The sequence below is a fragment of the Carcharodon carcharias genome, chromosome 22, assembly GCF_017639515.1.
Source record: "Carcharodon carcharias isolate sCarCar2 chromosome 22, sCarCar2.pri, whole genome shotgun sequence".
Lineage (NCBI taxonomy): Eukaryota > Metazoa > Chordata > Chondrichthyes > Lamniformes > Lamnidae > Carcharodon > Carcharodon carcharias.
In genome coordinates this window covers 41,380,575-41,399,294 of record NC_054488.1, presented here as the reverse complement: position 1 = coordinate 41,399,294, position 18,720 = coordinate 41,380,575, and the positions used below count along the sequence as shown (strand labels likewise).

Genomic DNA, 18,720 nt, shown 5'->3' with positions numbered 1-18,720 from the left:
TCACAAGGTTGATCCCAGGTATGGAGGAATTTCCTTATGGGGAAAGGTTGAGTAAGTTGGCCTGTACACATTAGGGTTTAAAAGAATGAGAGGCAATCTTAGTGAAACATTTAAGATTCTTAGGGGGCTTGTCAGGGTAGATGCTGAGAGATTGTTTCCCCTTATGGGAGAGTCTAGGACCAGAGGTCATAATCTCAGAGTAAGGGGACACCCATTTAAGACAGAGATGAGGAGGAATTTCTTTTCCCGGGAGGAATTCGACAGACAGATTTTTATTCAGTAAGGGAATCAAGGATTATGGGGAAAGGCAGGAAAGTGGAGTTGAGGGTTATCAGATCAGCCATGATCTCATTGAATGGTGGAGCAGACTCAATGGGCCTTCTGCTCCTACATCTTATGGTCTTATTTTCGTCTTGCACTCATCAGGACACTCTCAAGAAAACCATTATCGGGGGAAAACAACAATTTATGCTGTATGTGGAGAGAGTGCTGATTGGTTGGCAAGTGGCATTGCATGGAGAATCATCACTGATGGTGACTAACAGTTAACTGCCAAACATTGTCTGAAATTTAAACCAGGCTGCTTGAACCTGATTGGTCAAGCCATTGCCCTGAGGAATGAATCAGCCAATGCCTGTCACTTATTTTGTTTAGCTGAAACAGGCACAATGTGTGTGCATGTTCTTTCTGCCTATAAAGAGCAGGGCTCTGTGTATTACCATATGTAACTTCCAGTATACATGCGCCACATTGCGAGCCTGACTGACCATCTTAAATTGGTTGTCAGCGTAATTCTTAGCACACTGAGGATTATTTGGCATATTTCCGATATGTGGATGATATATTTGCTATATTTAAATCTGCAACTGCATGTAACAATTTCCTTAGGTCTTACTGGCTCCATCCTGCGCTCAAATTCATCTTTGAAATGGAGTAGTCAAATGACTCCCCTTCCTTGATGTACTAGTTGAGAAATCTGCCAGAGAGCTCTCTATTACAAGTCGACATTCACTGGTTAATATATGCATCGGGATTCTTACAGTTCCACACACTATATTGTCTTATCGGAAATCTGCAAATAGGGCCCGAGCCATTTGTTCACCATGTAAGCCTGATGCTGAAATAGGGCACATCAAAGGCATCCTGCATGATAATGGCTACCCTGATCAGAGCATTTCATGCTGTATATCAAGCAAATTCATGAATGGGCCTATGGCCATTTGTTTTAGCCCTGAAAAGTGCCAGTCTACTTCAGATTATCCTGGCAGGGCAATATATCTCAAAAACCTGAGTTTCACGCTGCTACTATGCAGTAGCAACACGAGTGGTATTTGCCACTAAAAGGATGCTACCGTCAAGGCAGAAAGATGTTCTGCCTATCACACAAATGAGTAATGTGGTATATGAATTTCAGTGCCAGTGTGATGCTAGGGTTTGTAAGTCGTACGTCCCAAAGACTGGCAGATCATGTCAAACAGCATGCCCCAGCCGCTGTTCGCAACAGGTAGGGTATAGACTGACAACCAGCCTGTACTTGCAAAACTCAATGTCCACCATTAGATCTGATTCCACGATTAGGCAACATTTGCTAAATAATTTGCTAACTAATCCTCAATGTGCTAAGAATTCTGCTGACAACCAATTTAAGATTGTCACTCGGGCTCTCAATGTGGCACATTTGTGTGTTCTGTACACAGGGCCCTGTTCTTTGCAGACAGAAAGAATAGATAGACAAATTGTGCCTTTTTCAGCTAAACAAAATAAGTGACAGTCATTTGCTGACTCATTCTTTAGGGCAATGCCTTGACCAATCAAGGTCAAGCTGCCTGGTTTAGATTTCAAGCATTGTGTCAGGAAGATATAATAATGTTATTGGAATTTATTGTGAAATAGTGGTAGCTGTGTCTGTATGTGTCTTTGTGTGAGAGACTTAATTGGATTAAAGGCAGCTGATTTGAAGGCTTTGATGTAAAGTTTAGGATGTAAGGTGTAAAAGGACATTTGCATTTTTAAATAAACCAGACTAGATTGGATTCAAAGAGAGGGAGTGAAATATTACACCTAGCCAAGTGGAGTTCAGAAACAGTGTGTTTATTTTTCCCAAAGATTCCTGATAAAACTTAGTACTATGAGAGATTTTTATTATCAGAAAGATTACATCCAATGACATAGTGAAACAATGGGAATTTGCATTCAATGGGGAAAATATGTATAAAGGAGCAAAGGCTGTGTGTAATGGTAGGCACTTTAAGATCTAACAAGTGTGAAAAGCCTTCAGCATCTATGCCTCAAGCTGCTGTCTTCAAAGAACTGAAGTTAAGAAAATTCACTTTGAATTTGACTGCTTCAAGGTATTGTGTATCACTTTGCCTGAGTCTTTTAAAATCTGTGTGTCCTACTGTTGCCTTAACAAAAGTGTAACTGGGAGTCCGATTAAGTAGGAGATTTAGAATTGTTATAATAGTAATTTGTAGACATATGTGCCTAAAATCATTTCTTTTATTAATAAATGGTTGACCTAGTTCTGTAAAAACTATAAGACTTGTTGATCCTATTACTACTGAATTCAAGGCATGCATCTCGAAATTTATACAAATTGCAAAACAAGTTGTGGCAGTTGTTTCAAGTTTCCTTTAGGGATTTGAACACCTCAGCATTTACCATTGGCTGTGTCATAACACAATGTTTGGCAGTTAACTGTCAGTCACCATCAGTGGTGCATTCTCCATGGCAATGCCACTTGCCAACCAATCAGCACTCTCTTCACATACAGTATAAATTGTTGTTTTCCCCCTTATATTGGTATTCTGGGGAAGTGTCTCGATGAGTGCAAGATGAAAAGCTTAGACGTGTCTCTCTCTTCTGCAATATATCTTTACTTCTATTGAGGAGAAGTAGTATTAGATTTGCTATCTATTGCCTATTTTTAATTTATCACACGTTATTGGTATCTCCTTAATGAATCAGGTTGAGTTAGTTTGTTAGTATTTTCCATACTGGAGCATTTTAATGAAAATATTACTTGGTTTGGCTAATATCTGCACCAAAAGTTCTGAATTCCTGAGTTCTAAGCCATCATGACAGTCTTGCATTGATGGTTTAGCTTATCCTGGGTTGGAAATATTTTTCATAAACCATTCACCTGGACCCAGTAGCTGTATAGTAGGTCAAATGTACCAAACATCAATACGTTTAGACTCTGTAGGGTTGGGGTCAGAGGTTATGAACAGGTTAAAATAATCTTAAAAAGTGAATGGAATGCTTGTCTTATTAGCTAAGGATGAGAATACAAGAGGTACGAAGTCATGCTGCAGCTATACAAAGTCTTGTTGGACAATACCTTAAGGATAATATTGGTCTTGGGCCTTGGAGGGAGGGCAGTGTAGATTTACTGGTATGATAACAGGACTCCAGAACTAAATTATAAGGAGTGATTATAGAGTTTTCATGAGATTAAGCGGAATGGATGAAGTAGATGGAAAGGAACTTTTTCTGCTAGTTTGGGAATCTTGAACTAGGGACCCGCCTAAAAATTCAGGCCTTGCAGGAGTGAAGTTTGGAAACACTTCCATAAGTCAAGGGTGGTAAATGTTTGGAACACTCCTCCACAAATGGCAGTTGATGCTGGGCCATTTGTTAATTTTAAATCTGATATTTATAAGTTTCTGTTCACCAAAGGTATTGAAGGATATGGGCAAAAGGTGGTAAGTGAAGCTAGGTCACAGATCAGTAATGCTCTCATTGAATGGTGGAACAGGCTCGAGGGGCTAAATAGCCAACTCCTGTTCCTATGAATCTTGATTCACTAACCTGTGCTGAAATATTTCTCTCTTCCCAGTATTGCTAAATTAGCAGATATCTACTTCCAGTTGGTGCATTTTGTAAGTCAGCTTATTATATATTATATGCTTTAATATGGAATAAATGAAGAAATAAATATGTATGACCACTCATTTTTTTTCTGAATAATGGGCAGATTCAGTCCCAGAAGTGCTGGTTTAAAAAAAAATCACTCCATGCATCAAATTCCATGTTTAATTGTCACTGTATATCACAAAAGCACCCCTTTTTGTTATAAGAAGGTGTTTCTTCCGACTCTCTACAAGCAATCCTCCAGGAGACCTAGTAATGAGATATACAAACATAATTAGGGCAGATGTGAACACAATAAGAATTCAGAATGAATAAAAATACTTCCCTGCTGTGGAACTTGGCTATACTACATTCAAATAACAGACTACTGATGTGGGGTAATTGCACTTGGGAAGGAAAGACTAAAATCTTACAATGTGCTCTGCCTCTAAAGATGCATTTGCTTTATCCTGTACATCCTGTACAGTAACTTCAAATTGCCTGGAATGGGTAAAGACCTGTTATTATCTTGGACCATCCAGCTACAAAAATTCAAAGGTATTCTATTAATGGCATCTATTCTCAGCATTATAAACTCTCTTGTGACTGCTCTTGTAAATGCAGGCTACAGCTTCCCTGCTTTTAAGAAGCTAATGGAGTTGCAATTATTCTCCAGTCCATCAAGCTGTATGACAGTTTAATAATATGCTCCTACGTTGTTTTTTTTTTGCAGCTCTTTGCTGCCACTGATTTACTCTACTCTTGATTTCACTAAAAGAAACATTCTGAAACCTGTCTTGATGCAACAGTTTACACATCGAAATACACATATTTTACTGTGTAGAATGTAACGAATTTCCGTTTTTGGCGGGAACAATTATGTGGCGTCTATTTTGCAAGAAGAGGTGGCTGTTAAATAAATGTAATCATTAGTTGCATTTTTCCTATTTTATTAAAATAGAAAATACAGTGAATTTAATTTTCACAAATCTGTTTGGCGCAACAGTTAGCTCTTCCTGCACATATTATTTACAGTTCAGTGACATTATTGTTCATCCTGTTCTGTTATTTGACATCCGGACTAATGTCAAACCCACCATCTGAAAAACTGATAGTGATCAAAAAGGAAAACATGGGCTTTTTGCATTCTCCTGTCAAATATTAATGGCATAGAACCTAATGACCTCATTTACTGTCTATGAAAACATGTCATAGTGATATGTAAATCTAGCCATACTTAGGAAATATTAACAAATCCCTGAATTCATTGGAGATCAAACTGAAATGGAAAAACAGAAGACAACAGAACAAGAAAAACTGCTGAATGCAAAATGCAGCTATTCGCACAAATAGCTTCTCCGCCCATGGCCCTTACAATTTTTTCATTAATCTTCCACTATAAAATATAAATAGTTCAGAGAAAGTGAATAAAACCTGTATGAACTTTTAAAATGTTTAAATCCTGTGCAGGTCTGATCATGAGCTGACTGGCCACTTACAGCCACAACCCAGCCCGAAAATGTCTTCCTCACAACTGCTGTAGCCATCTCAATAAGCTTTGGGAAAAGTCTTGGCCTCTTTTGAGGGCATGTGCATGCGTTTAGGAAAAAAAAACTAAATTGCAAGATTTAAAAGTCCCAGCACAAGATCATGAGCAAGGCTCAGAAATTGGATATCCCAAGGATGAATTTGAGAGAATTGGTATGTTGTGACGACCTTTGACCCGGAAACAGTACAGTAAGCAAAATTTGTGAATTCTTTAAAAGGTCTGTGGAATCTATAATTGTTCTTAAGAATGTTTGAAAAGGATTTTTAAGAGTTTGCATCAATTGTAAAAGGATCACTTGTAATTTTCTTGAATAATAAGAAATTCTAGCCTGTGAGCTGGCAACCCTTGACCTGGAAGCAGTACCAACCGGAAGAAAGTTCATATTGGAAGTTGTGTAGCTGGCAGACATAAAGGAGAACTGCAGATAAAGGAGAACTACAAGCAGAGGAGCTGGAGGGTGAAGCTGATGCAGACACAATGAGAAAGCAGACAGAGACAGAAAGAATAATACACAGAATTCTTGAAGGAGAAGAAGCAAATCACTCTCAGGATTTGGCAGGGAAGGAGACGAGTTCTTAGAAGCACTGGGCAAGTTGGCTAAAAAGGTCTCAAACCTGGAAAGCTGTGCAAATAGCACTGACGCTAAAGAGCTGGGTGTTTTCCCTGAAGTGGTCGAACTGTGAACCGGGGTGTTGTTGGTTGGTCAGTTGAAAAGGAACCCTGGAAAGATACATCATCAGGACTGTCTTGACCTGAGGGAGTGAGGGTTCATAGAAGTGTGCCTTGCTGGTGATAATAGTATTCATGAAACTTGAAGGTGAAAACTGTTGTTGGATAGGACTCCTGACCTACCCTGCGTGAATAGAGAACAGCGTATTTTGGAACATATTGCCATATTTGTGCGGGGAGTGATGAGATGCATGTGGTTGCAGGTAATGTTTCCTTGTTGTATTGACTATTTAAAGTGAAATTTACCTTTTATATTTGAAGTGTCAGTCACCTGTTAATTAGTACTTAATTTACATGGGCTGTGATTTATGTTGATTGTGATTCATGTTAAAGTAAAAGCTATAAAACATGGAATCTTGTTAGTAATTTCTTCATTTGTGATCACTCATTAAAATTTGATATTTTGGTTTACTTTCCCATGGGTGTTGTATCAATGTCCGCATCTGTGTGTACTCAGAAAATAAAATTGGAAGCCTGTTATGGACCATGGCAGAATTTATCTTTTTGTCAGTTTTCACAACACTGTAATCACACACAAGTTGAGGAAGGAATAGGCTCAACTATCTTTTTGTTTTCTCTTCAGAGCTTTGTATGTTGCAACCTTGCATAAGACACTAGCTAGGCCTAATCTGGAGTACTGTGTTCAGTTCTGGGCACCACACTAGAGAGAGGACGTAAAAGCATTGGAGAGAGGGAAGAGGAGATTCACAAGATTGATTCCAGTGATAAAGAACTGTAGTTATGAGGATAGATTGGAGAGGTTGGGACTATTTTCCTTGGGGAAAAGAAGGCTGAGAGGAGACTTGATAGAGGTATTCAAGATCCTGAGGAATATGGGCAGGGTAAATAGTGAGAAAATGTTCCCACTCAAGAGAACATCAAGAATGAGAGGGCACACATTCAAAATAATTGGCAAAAGGAGTAAATGTGATGCGAGGAAAAATGTTTTCACCCAGAGGGTGGTGGGAGTCTGGAACAAACTACCTGAAAGGGTGGTGGAGGCAGGTTTTATAGAGGTATTCAAAAGGGAATTGGATTGCTACCTGAAGAGAGAATGTGCAAGGTTACAGGGATAAGGCAGGGGAGTGGGATTAGGTGGAATGCTCCTTCAGAGAGCCAGTGCAGACTCGATGGGCTGAATGGCCTCTTTCTGCTCTGTAATGATACTGTGAACCTGAAAGGCAAATCATATGTATAGAGCAACAGCAAGTCTTTTACATAATGTGCAAAGAGTTTCCAGTCATCATTTAGATGTGATCAGGTTGTGCTGTTCTTATAAATATCTGCCGACAGTGGATGAAATGAAGATGAGGCCTGAATTCTCCAGTAATAGTCTAACTGCAAGAATTGAATGACTTGTTATCCTGCCAAATCAAATCCACCTCTTAAACTGTTTGATTTAAGTATAAACGTCTTGAGCTAGAACAAATACCATAAACCCTATACACCACCCCTCCAGTTGTTTGATTTGATAAAAATAAAAATCTCTTGGATCAAAACAGCAAATGTATTTCCTGCTCAGAAGCCTGTCCTGTGTCAAATAGTGCCCCAGATCTGTCTTTTTTTGGTGACTCACTCGTGCAGATCTGACATTTCAGGCATCCACTAATACCTGGGGTTGCTCACAGTTACATTGTTTATTGGAGCAACCCTTGAAAAAGGCATATGGGATGCTTGCCTTTATCAATTGAGGCATAAATTACAAAAGTAGGGAGGTCATGTTGGATTTGTATAGAACCTTGGTGAGGCCACATCTGGAGTACTGTGTGCAGTTCTGGTCGCCACATTATAGGAAGGATGTGATTGCACTGGAGGGGGTGCAGAGGAGATTCACCAGGAAATTGCCTGGGATGAAACATTTAAGTTATGAAGAGAGGTTGGATAGACTTGGGTTGTTTTTGTTGGAGCAGAGAAGACTGAGGGGTGACCTGATCGAGGTGTATAACATTGAGGGGTGTGGATAGGGAGCAACGGTTCCCCTTAGTTGAAGGGTCAGTCACAAGGGGACATAAGCTCAAGATGAGGGGCAGGAGGTTTAGGGGGAATGTGAGGAAAAACTTTTTTACCCAGAGGATGGTGACGGTTTGGAATGCACTGCCTGGGAGGGTGGTGGAGGCGGGTTGCCGCATATCCTTTAAAAAAGTACCTGGATGAGCACTTGGCACGTCATAACATTCAAGGCTATGGGCCAAGTGCTGGTAAATGGGATTAGGTAGGTAGGTCAGGTGTTTCTCATGTGTTGGTGCAGACTTGGTGGACCGAAGGGCCTCTTCTGCACTGTGATTCTGTGATTCTAATCCAGATAAGACACACTCTATTTTAAAAAAAATTCTCAATAATATATACATTAATAGCTTCATGACAGACACTAAGCAATGATTAGAAGCATTGCTGTTGTGTTTGAGGTTGGTTAGCTCCACACATTTTGTGATTTGCAAACAGAATATGGATTGCTGTAGCATATAGCCTTTAGTAGGGAAAGTTATTGAAATGACCACAAGAACATGAACCCTTGTGTGTCAAGCTGAGATAAGCTTTTGGAGAGAAGATGCTTCCTACCAGAATTCCTCAACTGGAGTGTTTCACTTTGGTCACACTGCAATCTGAGGGTGGTGGGACTGACTGGTGGAATCACCTGAGAATGTTGGGATGAATTATACCACAGTGATTAATGCTTGCCTTTTGTTGCTGCTCTTAAACAACATACAAGGCATCGCTACTTCCTTGAATGAGAATACTGTTTGAAACTTCTATTGCGTTCAGCCGTTGATTAGCAGGTAAAATTGAGGCATTTCAGTCAAGATTGAGAGTTGCAGCTCAAACTAAAGCCCATGATCAATGTGTTGTGAAGCAAACGTTTGAGTTTTACATGTTGGGCTCCATGGTTTCCCAGGCGTGTGTTTTCTTCTCACACTTTGTTACACTTGTGGCCTGGGAGCAGGTTATTTGCAATTGGACAAGGTGCCCAAGGTGATTCTCCATTGTTTTCTTATTCATTTTTCTCTGATGTTGTTTTGATTAGAGATTCGTTCAAGCATTCACACCATGAGCTTGTCCCACCATTATAAACCATAACAATATATTATTATATACCAGCTCCAATATATTTTAGTTCTGAGTTGCTTCATTTGTTACTACAAATGCCTTTTCTTGTAGGACTTTTACCTTTAGGAACAGGGTAAAAGAACTAATGAAATGAAGTGACAAGAGGATTTAAGAAATGTTGCTTGCAAGTTATTTGATATTCAGTTGAGACCAATATTAGTGCTGCTTGCTTTTTTTTGCAAGTTCCTTGTATTAAACACATTCTGTGTAATGCATAGACTAATTTTGAAATAAATGTGTAAATAAAACTTTGGTGTACTTTGCTGCTTCACAAGTGATCGCAGCGAGTAACATTGATCCAAAAACAGCAAACGGGCTTCTCATAGTTAGCTTTATAAATGAAGTTGTTGGGTTTTAACTTAAACCATTATTCTAAGGGCACAAGCAAGAAAGACCTTGCTTTGAGTCACTGAAGCTATTTAATAAAGTTAATGTTAATGAGGAGGGGAATAAACAAAAGAGAATTTGTGGCAGATCTAACAGGCAAAGTCTGCACCATTAATTTTTATTGTTCTATCTCATGCAGAATCCAAAAGGAATGGCACACTGGAGAATTGAATCTGGTTAAGGGTCAGACATAATGGGACAGAGTAATGGAATTTTCAGTCTGCATTTGGCCTAACTGGGACTGCTTTTCAGTGACAGAGGATTGAAGGGAGAAGATACTACATGCAGTTGTATGAAATAAATACATATATGTATTTGTACAGAGATGAGCAGTATGATCTTGCCCTGTTCCTATTTCTTATGCTCTTGTATTCTTGTGAAAGATTGGGACTCAGACATACTTGCCTGTTAAATGACGCGCTATAAGTTGGAATTGGAATATCAGGAGGCTATATTTGACTTTGCATGCTTTGAGTTCAATGCTGTTTCCTCTCTCTGCATGTTTCTGCTTCTCATAGAGTCATAGAGGTCTACAGCACAGAAAAAGGCCCTTTGGCCCGTTGAGTCTGCACCAGTCAAACAAGTACCTAACTATTCTAATCCTATTTTCCAGCTCTTGGCCCATAGCCTTGAATGTCATGGCATCGCAAGTGCACATCCAAATACTTCTTAAATGTTATAAGGGTTTCTGCCTCTACCACCCTTTCAGGCAAAGAATTCCAGATTCCCACCACCCTCTGGGTGAAAAAATCCTTCCTCACATCTCCTCTAAACCTTCTGCTGCTTAGCTTAAATCTATGCCCCCTGGTTATTGATCCCTTCACCAAGGGGAAAAGTTCCTTCCTGTCTACTCTATCTGTGCCCCTCATAGTTTTATACACCTCAATCTCCTCTGCTCCAGGGAAAATAACCCCAGTCTATCCAATTTCTCCTCATGACTAAAACTCTCCAGCCCAGCCAGCATCCTGGTAAATCTCCTCTGCACTCTCTCTAGTGCAATCACATCCTTCCTATAATGCGGATTCCCGAACTGCACGCAATACTCTGGCTGTGGCCTAACCAGCGTTTTATACAGTTCCAGCATAACCTCCCTGCTCTTATATTCTATGCCTCGGTTAATAAAGGCAAGCAATCCCATATGCCTTCTCAACCACCTTATCTACCTGTTCAGCAACCTTAAGGGACTGGTGGACATGCACACCAAGGTCCCTCTGATCGTCAGTACTTCCCAGGGTCTTACCATTCATCGTGTATTCCAATGCCTTGTTTGTCCTGCCCAAGTGCATCACCTCACACTTATCCGGATTAAATCCCATTTGCCATTGATCAGCCCGCCTATATCCTCTTGTAATCTAAGGCTATCCTCCTCACTATTTAACACCCCACTAATTTTCATGCCATCTGTGAACTTACTGATCAACCCTCCTACATTCAAGTCTAAATCATTTATATATACCAGAAACAGCAAGGGATCCAACACTGATCCCTGTGGAACCCCACTGGACACTGGCATCCAGTCACAAAAACGCCCCTTGACCACCACCCTCTGCTTCCTGCCACTCAGCCAATTCTGGATCCAAATTGCTTTGGATCCTAGGGCTCTTCCCTTCGTTATCAATCTCCCATGCGGGACCTTATCAAAAGTCCAAGTAGACTACGTCAAATGCATTGCTCTCATCTACACACCTGGTCACCTCTTCGAAAAATTCAATCATATTGGTCAGACATGACCTCCCCTTAAAACCATTTTAACTGTCCTTGATTAATCCCTCTCCAAGTGTAGATTAATTCCGTCCCTCAGAATTGCTTCCAATAGTTTCCCCACCACTGAGGCTAGACTGACTGGCCTATAGTTCCCTGGTTTATCCCTTCCTCCCTTCTTGAATAACGGTACTACATTGGCTGTCCTCCAGTCCTCTGGCACATGTCCTGTGGTCAGAGAGGTATTAAAAATTATTGCCAGCACCCCTGCTATCTCCTCCCTTGCCTCACTCAACAGCCTGGGATACTTTTCATCCCAGCCTGGAGATTTATCTACTTTTAAGCCTGCCAGACCTCTTAGAACCTCCTCCCTTCCTATGCTAATTTCTTTAATTATATCACAGTCCTTCTGCCTGATTTCCATATCCACATCATCCCTCTCACTTGTGAACACCGACACAAAGTATTCATTTAGAACCCTACCTAGATTTTCCAGCTCCACATATAAATTACCACTATGGTCCTTAATGGGCCCTACTCTTTCCCTAATTATTCTCTTACTCTTAATGTGCCTGTAAAATAACTTTGGATTTTCCTTTATTTTACCTGCCAATGTTTTTTCATGCCCCCTTTTTGCTCTCCTAATTTCCTTTTTAAGTGTCCCCCCCCCCCACCCCCACACATTCTGTGCTCCTCTAGGGCTTCCGCCGTTTTAAGCCCTCAGTATCTGCCGTAAGCCACCCTTTTCTCTTTACCCAATCCTGTACACCCCGCGATATCCTGGGTTCCCTGGATTTGTTGGTCCCACCCTTTGTCTTTATTGGAATATGTTGGCCCTGTACTCTCCCTATTTCCTTTTTGAATGAGTCCCACTGCTTTGATGCAGATTTACCTAAAAGTCACAGCTTCTAGTCCACACTTGCCAAATCATATCTGATCTTATTAATATTGGCCTTCCCTCAATTTAGAACTCGGATTTCTGGCCTGTCCTTGTCCTTTTCCATAACAACCTTGAATCTAACGGTGTTATGATCACTATCTGCAAAATGCTCCCCTACTGATACTTCGACTACCTGCCCAACTTCATTCCCTCTCCTGATCTCTTCTCCCTCAATAAGTCTCCAATGCTGCTTGTCCATCTGAGCCCTTGTTACAAATGCTCTTGTGGCTCCATTTTAAATATCCTTTTGTTTCCTTATAAAGGGAATCTGAATACCATTGGGAGGAATGGTTATCCTAACCTTGTGATATGAAGCTAGCTTAATTCCCTATAGTGAGAATAAACTGGCTTTGCATTGAGTGGAGCTGCTAATACAAACATAAAACTCTTTTTGTTCAATATGCTTTTAAACAGCCAGATGTCAGCTGTTCTACACTGCCTTGCAGTCGATAGAGGGAAGGTTATTCATGAAATTCTATCTGTATGGGAGCACTGTAATATTCCCTGAAGATAGTTTAATTTCACTCATTATAGATGCCCGTGGCTATCTTTTCAGGGTTTTTAAAATAGAGGAGAATGGAACAGCGATATCTCGAAATAATTTACTTTTCTTTCCTGCAAGAAAGAAAGAATTAGCCTGTGTATATTGCACCTTTTATTACCTTAGAATATCCCAAAGCACTTCAGAGCAAACAAAGTACTTTTCAATTGTTGTCACTCTTGTTGTGTTATGGAAATATGGCAATCAGTTTGTGCAGGGCAAAATCCCACAAAAAAACAGGAAGATAAATGACCAGATAATTTGTGTTAGCTATGATATTTGAGGGATTAACACCATCCAGGACATGGAAGTCCCCTGCTCCTGCTCTTTGAATAGTGCAGTGGGATCTTTGCCCACCTAATAGGGTAATTGGACCCTTGCTTTATTGTCTTATTCAAAAGATGGCACCCTGGACAGTATGGCACTCCATCTGTACTGCACTAAAGTGAATAGGGATTTTTAAAAATGGACTATTTGTAATAAACAGGCTAACATCAATTTAGTATGAAGAATAATTCTCAGGAAACAAGGAACCTACACTCACTTTGTGAATGGGGAACTGAGAAATGGTGGATACCAAGTGCCATTTTGGTCATGTTAATATTGATGGTGTACAATTGCTACTGCAGATCGGCAGTGAAATCAATGCATCTTCATAGAGTGATTGTACTGCCCTGAATTGATGGCCTAAGGCTTGTAGAAGAGTGTGATACAATTGGTATGTAATGCTTAATGCATACTGTTGCACTTCTGAACGTTGCTCATCCTTTAGCAATTTTTTGACGAACATGTTCTACACGATGAGTGAAGCAGCCTATAGTGGTCACAAGTAGCTGGAATAAGTCTGTAAATATCTTGAACAATTTAAAAAAAAATTCTCTGTCACTCTCACTTCCACTCATGCTTTCAAATAACAGTATATTTCTCGTGGCTTTTATGGATTATTTATATCACAGAACTGTTTATAGAAGCTGTTTCGTAATCTTGCCCAAGACTGTTGATGCAATGGAATTTGCCACGATAACATTGTCAGTTACATATTCAGTGTTTTTAAGCTGTATATTCCAACTAAGTACAAGACACTGAGTGGGAAATTGCATTGCTGACCTGTGTACCAAGTGCCCATATTCACCTCTTCATGTCTGGGTGCATCAGCACAGCCTCATTTATGGTATAGTCTCACTGTCATCAATGATAATGATATAAAACAAATGGAAGTACAAGAGTTACTGACTTAAACAAATTCTTAGTACTTCCTTTTAAATGAATTACATTGTGATTTCCAGCACTGTCTTTAAATTTGCATGCCAGAGCAACAGATTGCATTTATATCACACCTTTGAAATAGGAAAAACATCCCAAGATGCTTCTGAGGCATAAAGAAAAAATGAATGCCAAACCAAGGAGGAACTAGCTATTTAGTTATTATGCCTAACTATTTGATTGAAGACAAAAATACCTGGAAAACCTCAGCAGGTCTGGCAGCATCTGCGGAGAGGAACACAGTTAACGTTTCGAGTCCGAATGACCCTTCAACAGAACTGTTCTGCTGAAGGGTCATTCGGACTCGAAACGTTAACCGTGCTCCTTTCCGAAGACGCTGCCAGACCTGCTGAGTTTTTCCAGGTATTTTTGTTTTTGTTTTGGATTTCCAGCTTCTGCAGTTTTTTGCTTTTATTTGACTGAAGAAGTGTTTTTAAAGGAGGAGGCAATATTTAAGGGGTAAATTCCAGAGCAAGCGATCAAGGCACAGCTGGCAGTGGTGGGGTTGGGAAGGTGAGGATCGGCACTGGTCAGAGGGGAATTGATGAGCTGGAAGACGTTACTGAAATTGGAGTGTTGGGAGGTGCGGTTGTCGATTGGTGAAGGTGATGAAGGAATTTAAATAGAAGGATGAGAAATTTAAATAGATGTTGGGGAATCAGGAGCCAAATATTGGCCAGTGAGGGGATTGATGAACGAAAACTGGTGCAGCTAAGGCTATGGACTGCAGAGTTTTGGGTGAATTGAAGTTTGCGGAGGGTTGAGGATGGGAGGCTAGCCAGGAAAGCATTGTTGAACCTTGTAATTATAAAGGCATGAAGAGAGTTTCAGCTGCATATTAGCTGTGTCATGGCAGAGATGGACAATATCAGGGAGGTAAAATTAGGTATTCCTTGCAACAAGTTGGAATCTCAGCCTAAAGTTGAAGTGGATGCTGAGGTTGCAGAGTCAGATTCAGATTGTCATTGGCTAGGTGGGATAGAACCCATGACAATGATAGAGTTTGTGTTGGAGGTTGCAGGCAATGCTTTCAACCTTGCCATTGTTTAACTGGAGAAGGGTGTGGCTCATCCAAGATAGTGTGTAGGACAGGCAATCTTAACAACACACAGGCAGTTGGGATTTGTAAGTGGTTAAATCAGTGCAATGGCCATTATCTTTTGTTATGCTTTTTAAGATTCAGCCACACTTTTTTATTAATACCCCAAGACATGTACCTCATTAATTTTGACAAGTGGTTTATAATTCAGCCCTGTAAATTTGTTTCTACAAAATCCCACGTCGGGTGGGTAAGAAGAGAGGAGATAAAATACGTTTGTTGAATTAATTTTTGTATGTATTTTTGATATTTTATGATTATAATTAATTTAAAAGCATTTTTTATATAGTATTTGAAGGTTTAATGCAGATATCTGACGGTAACTAGGATTAAAAATTTAAATCTACCTATAAACTTTGATGTTGGCTCAGTGGGCTTCTTCCCTTATCTGAGACAGCCAATCTCAGCTAAGGATATCATGGCATCGCCAATACTGGTCTTGTTAGAGAGCAAATTAGAGAACAATTCCTGTCTTTATCGCTATCCAAATGTCATTGTGAATCTTGGGTGAGGAGAGAATTGTGAATCTTGGGTGAGGAGAGAATCTGACTTGGCTGACCTATCGTGATTGAATATGCTATGGACACATATGCTTGGATTTTGCAGTCCATGGAAGGCAAGGCGCTCTCTCCAACCTCAGAGGAAGCCTCGCTGAGAGATTGTAACCTAGCAGTGGATTCCTCGGGTGGAGCTGCAGTGATGGCATCAACCTATCCAGGCAGCCAATCAGATTAAAGATCTCTCATCGACGACCAATGGGGAAGGGAAAAGCACTAAGATCAAATCACTTTTTAAAAAAAAATTACATGCAGCAAAATGAAGATTGGGAACATTGGGTGAAACTAGCAGCTGAAATATGATGAAAAAACTTCAAAGGAAAATTATTTAAAAATAATTAGTTTTTTAAAAAAAATAGCAATTAATTTTAATAGTGACATTTAACAACACTCCACAAAAATATATATATTTTTCAGGGCTAGAACTATTGTTCAGCCTTAGTTATTATTCAGATTGCCATTTAAAACCCAGTTACACCTGATTTTTAATGGATGTGACGTGAGCGTGGAAAATGGGGCAATTCTTGCCACATCAGCTGACTTCAGTGATTGCTGGCTGTGGGGGCTGGGCTTCCACAGCACAGCCTGTGTGGCAGTGTGGAAAAGGCTGCAACTCAGGGTTTCCACGTTAACCTGCACTTGCACCAACTCTTGAAGTTGTGGTCACTTTCGGAGGGGTAATGTTGGTGAACACTGAGAGTTTGCCATCAAAATCCAGGCCAATATGCAGAATCACTGAATATTGGCCCTTTGAGCAAGGCACGGGAAGGGATAAAATGGGGTTGGGGTATACATGTTGTAGCAGGGATCTGGTCTTAGAAACTTATGGGCAAGTGAACTAATTCATTAAAGAAAGTTTGTTGACAAATGACTTATGAAATATATCTTGCAAGTGTACATAAATCTTGACGACTTAATTCCATGTTAGAGGGGGATGGATTGACTTGCGTGGCCTTGAGGCTCATTTATTAAAGGGGATTAAGAGCTTTTGGTAAAAGATTCCTTTTTGATTAAAATTCTACGTCACTAATCCCAACAACATTAGAACTACTGACTGGTACCAGGAGAAATTTACTAACTGGTTCTCTGTGATGCATGTTTAAATATTGGAATAATTTCATGACCAGAGCGTCAGGTTCGTTCTAATAAATCTCATGAGGTCTTTTCCTGTTTTTCTTTTGTGGAGTTGAGCTTAATTGAGAAAAAGCATGAGTAGCATACCTTGCTGTTAAGTCTCCTACAGGCTGCATGGCCAACATTTTAAAAAAATCATTAATTTTTTGTTCATTATGTAACATTTGAACCTGCACTTTAATTCACTTTTGCCATATTAATATTAGTGTTCCTATAATTTTTCTTATTATCGGCACCTAGGCTCCCCAATGCATTGAATTTAAAATCCTCGTGCTTATTTTCCAACCCCTTCATTATTTTGGCCCATCAGCCTGTGCACCCTTCTCTTGTCCTTGCATTGCATTTGGGAACTACTATGCACTGGCCTCCTGTACTGCAACAGAGACGTCTTTGATACGATTCAGGCTTGGCTGCTTTTTGAGCAACTTTGCAATCAACACATAGGAACAAGATTAATTTATCATCTCCCACGTTGCCACAACAGATGAATGTCCCTATCTGGAGTATTGTGTGCAGTCTGGTCACCATGTTATATGCAGCTGTACATATGTAAGTGTTCTCATGAACAAAGGCTACACACTGCAGATAGTAGAAATCTGAAATATAAACTGAAAATGCTGGAAATACTCAGGAGGCCAGGCTGCATCCATGGGGAGAGAAACAGGGTGGATGTTTTAGGATCTTTATATCCTTGAAGATATAGAGATGCTAATACCACAAATAAATTTACAATTCACAATCTGAGAGAATTTTATGTTCTGTAGACATTCTGTGATGTGGCAGTGACAGGTTTTAAGGGGAAGAACAACTTGCAATGTATTGGGAATGCTGCACAGTTGCTAAAGGATTACATATACTAATGGCCATGAAAGGTTCAAAACGTGAAGTGTGACTCACGGCTTGATGCCATCTGAACCCTTTATTGCATTTTACCTGTTTTTCACTTTCTCTTCCATCTGGTATTTTTTGTCACCATTGTTGAGTAACCTGTCAGTGATCCATCATATTGTCTTATTTTCAAGGAAGTATATTTTTCTTTTACAGTGCTGCTGTTGGGGTTGGCTTCTATGGAAACAGTGAAACAAATGATGGTGTCTACCAGCTTACCTACTCCATCTACAATGCTAATCACACACTTGCTGGAGTTGATAGTTTGGTAAGGCAACTCATTTTTACATCTACCTGGTAATTATTTAGTGCCAATATTCATATGTGGGAAATTTAGACTTAAACAAATAACTTAATCTATTGCAATGGATTTCTTCAGCACTTTTTTAGTGCCAATATATTACACAATAAATGATAACGTGAGTTTTTACATGTGTCTACAGATCTTAATGTAATTTGCGTAGCCCCAAACTCAACAGACATGGGGCTCTTGTGCTGTCATTAATATTAACCACACATAATCATGCAACCTGTATCTTTCACTTTTTGGAAGGCTACTGTATTTAATAATTCATCGCATAAAGGCCAGGGAACTGATGGATACATAACATTATACCCATATTTAAGATGGGAGATAGAACATGTCCAGGGAAGTATAGACCAATCACCTCAACATTAATAGTAGGGAAATTATGGAATCCGTCCTGAAGGAGAAAACGGAAAAACATCTAGAAACCAAAAATATAATGATGAATAGTCAACATAAATTTTACAGGGAAATGTCTTGCTTGACCTCATTTAATTCTTTGAAAAGGGAACAAGGAGAGTAGATGAGAATAACGTGGTAGATCTAATATATCTAGATTTCCAAAAAGACTTTGATAAGATACCACATAAGAGACTACTGAATAAGGTCAAGCACATAGTAAGGGATAAATGCAGAATGGATTGGTGGCTGGCTGCATGACAGAAAGC

General features: G+C 39.8%; 1 protein-coding gene across 2 annotated transcripts in view; it reads left to right on the top strand.

Annotated features, from left to right (window-relative positions):
* Positions 1–18,720, top strand: part of LOC121293834 (protein tweety homolog 2-like) — a 141,785-nt gene that overhangs the window by 37,137 nt on the left and 85,928 nt on the right. For both annotated transcript variants that reach the window (XM_041217213.1, XM_041217212.1), the window contains exon 3: positions 17,902–18,013. In XM_041217213.1, the coding sequence (XP_041073147.1) occupies positions 17,902–18,013 (112 nt within the window). The remainder of the gene's footprint in view (positions 1–17,901; positions 18,014–18,720) is intronic.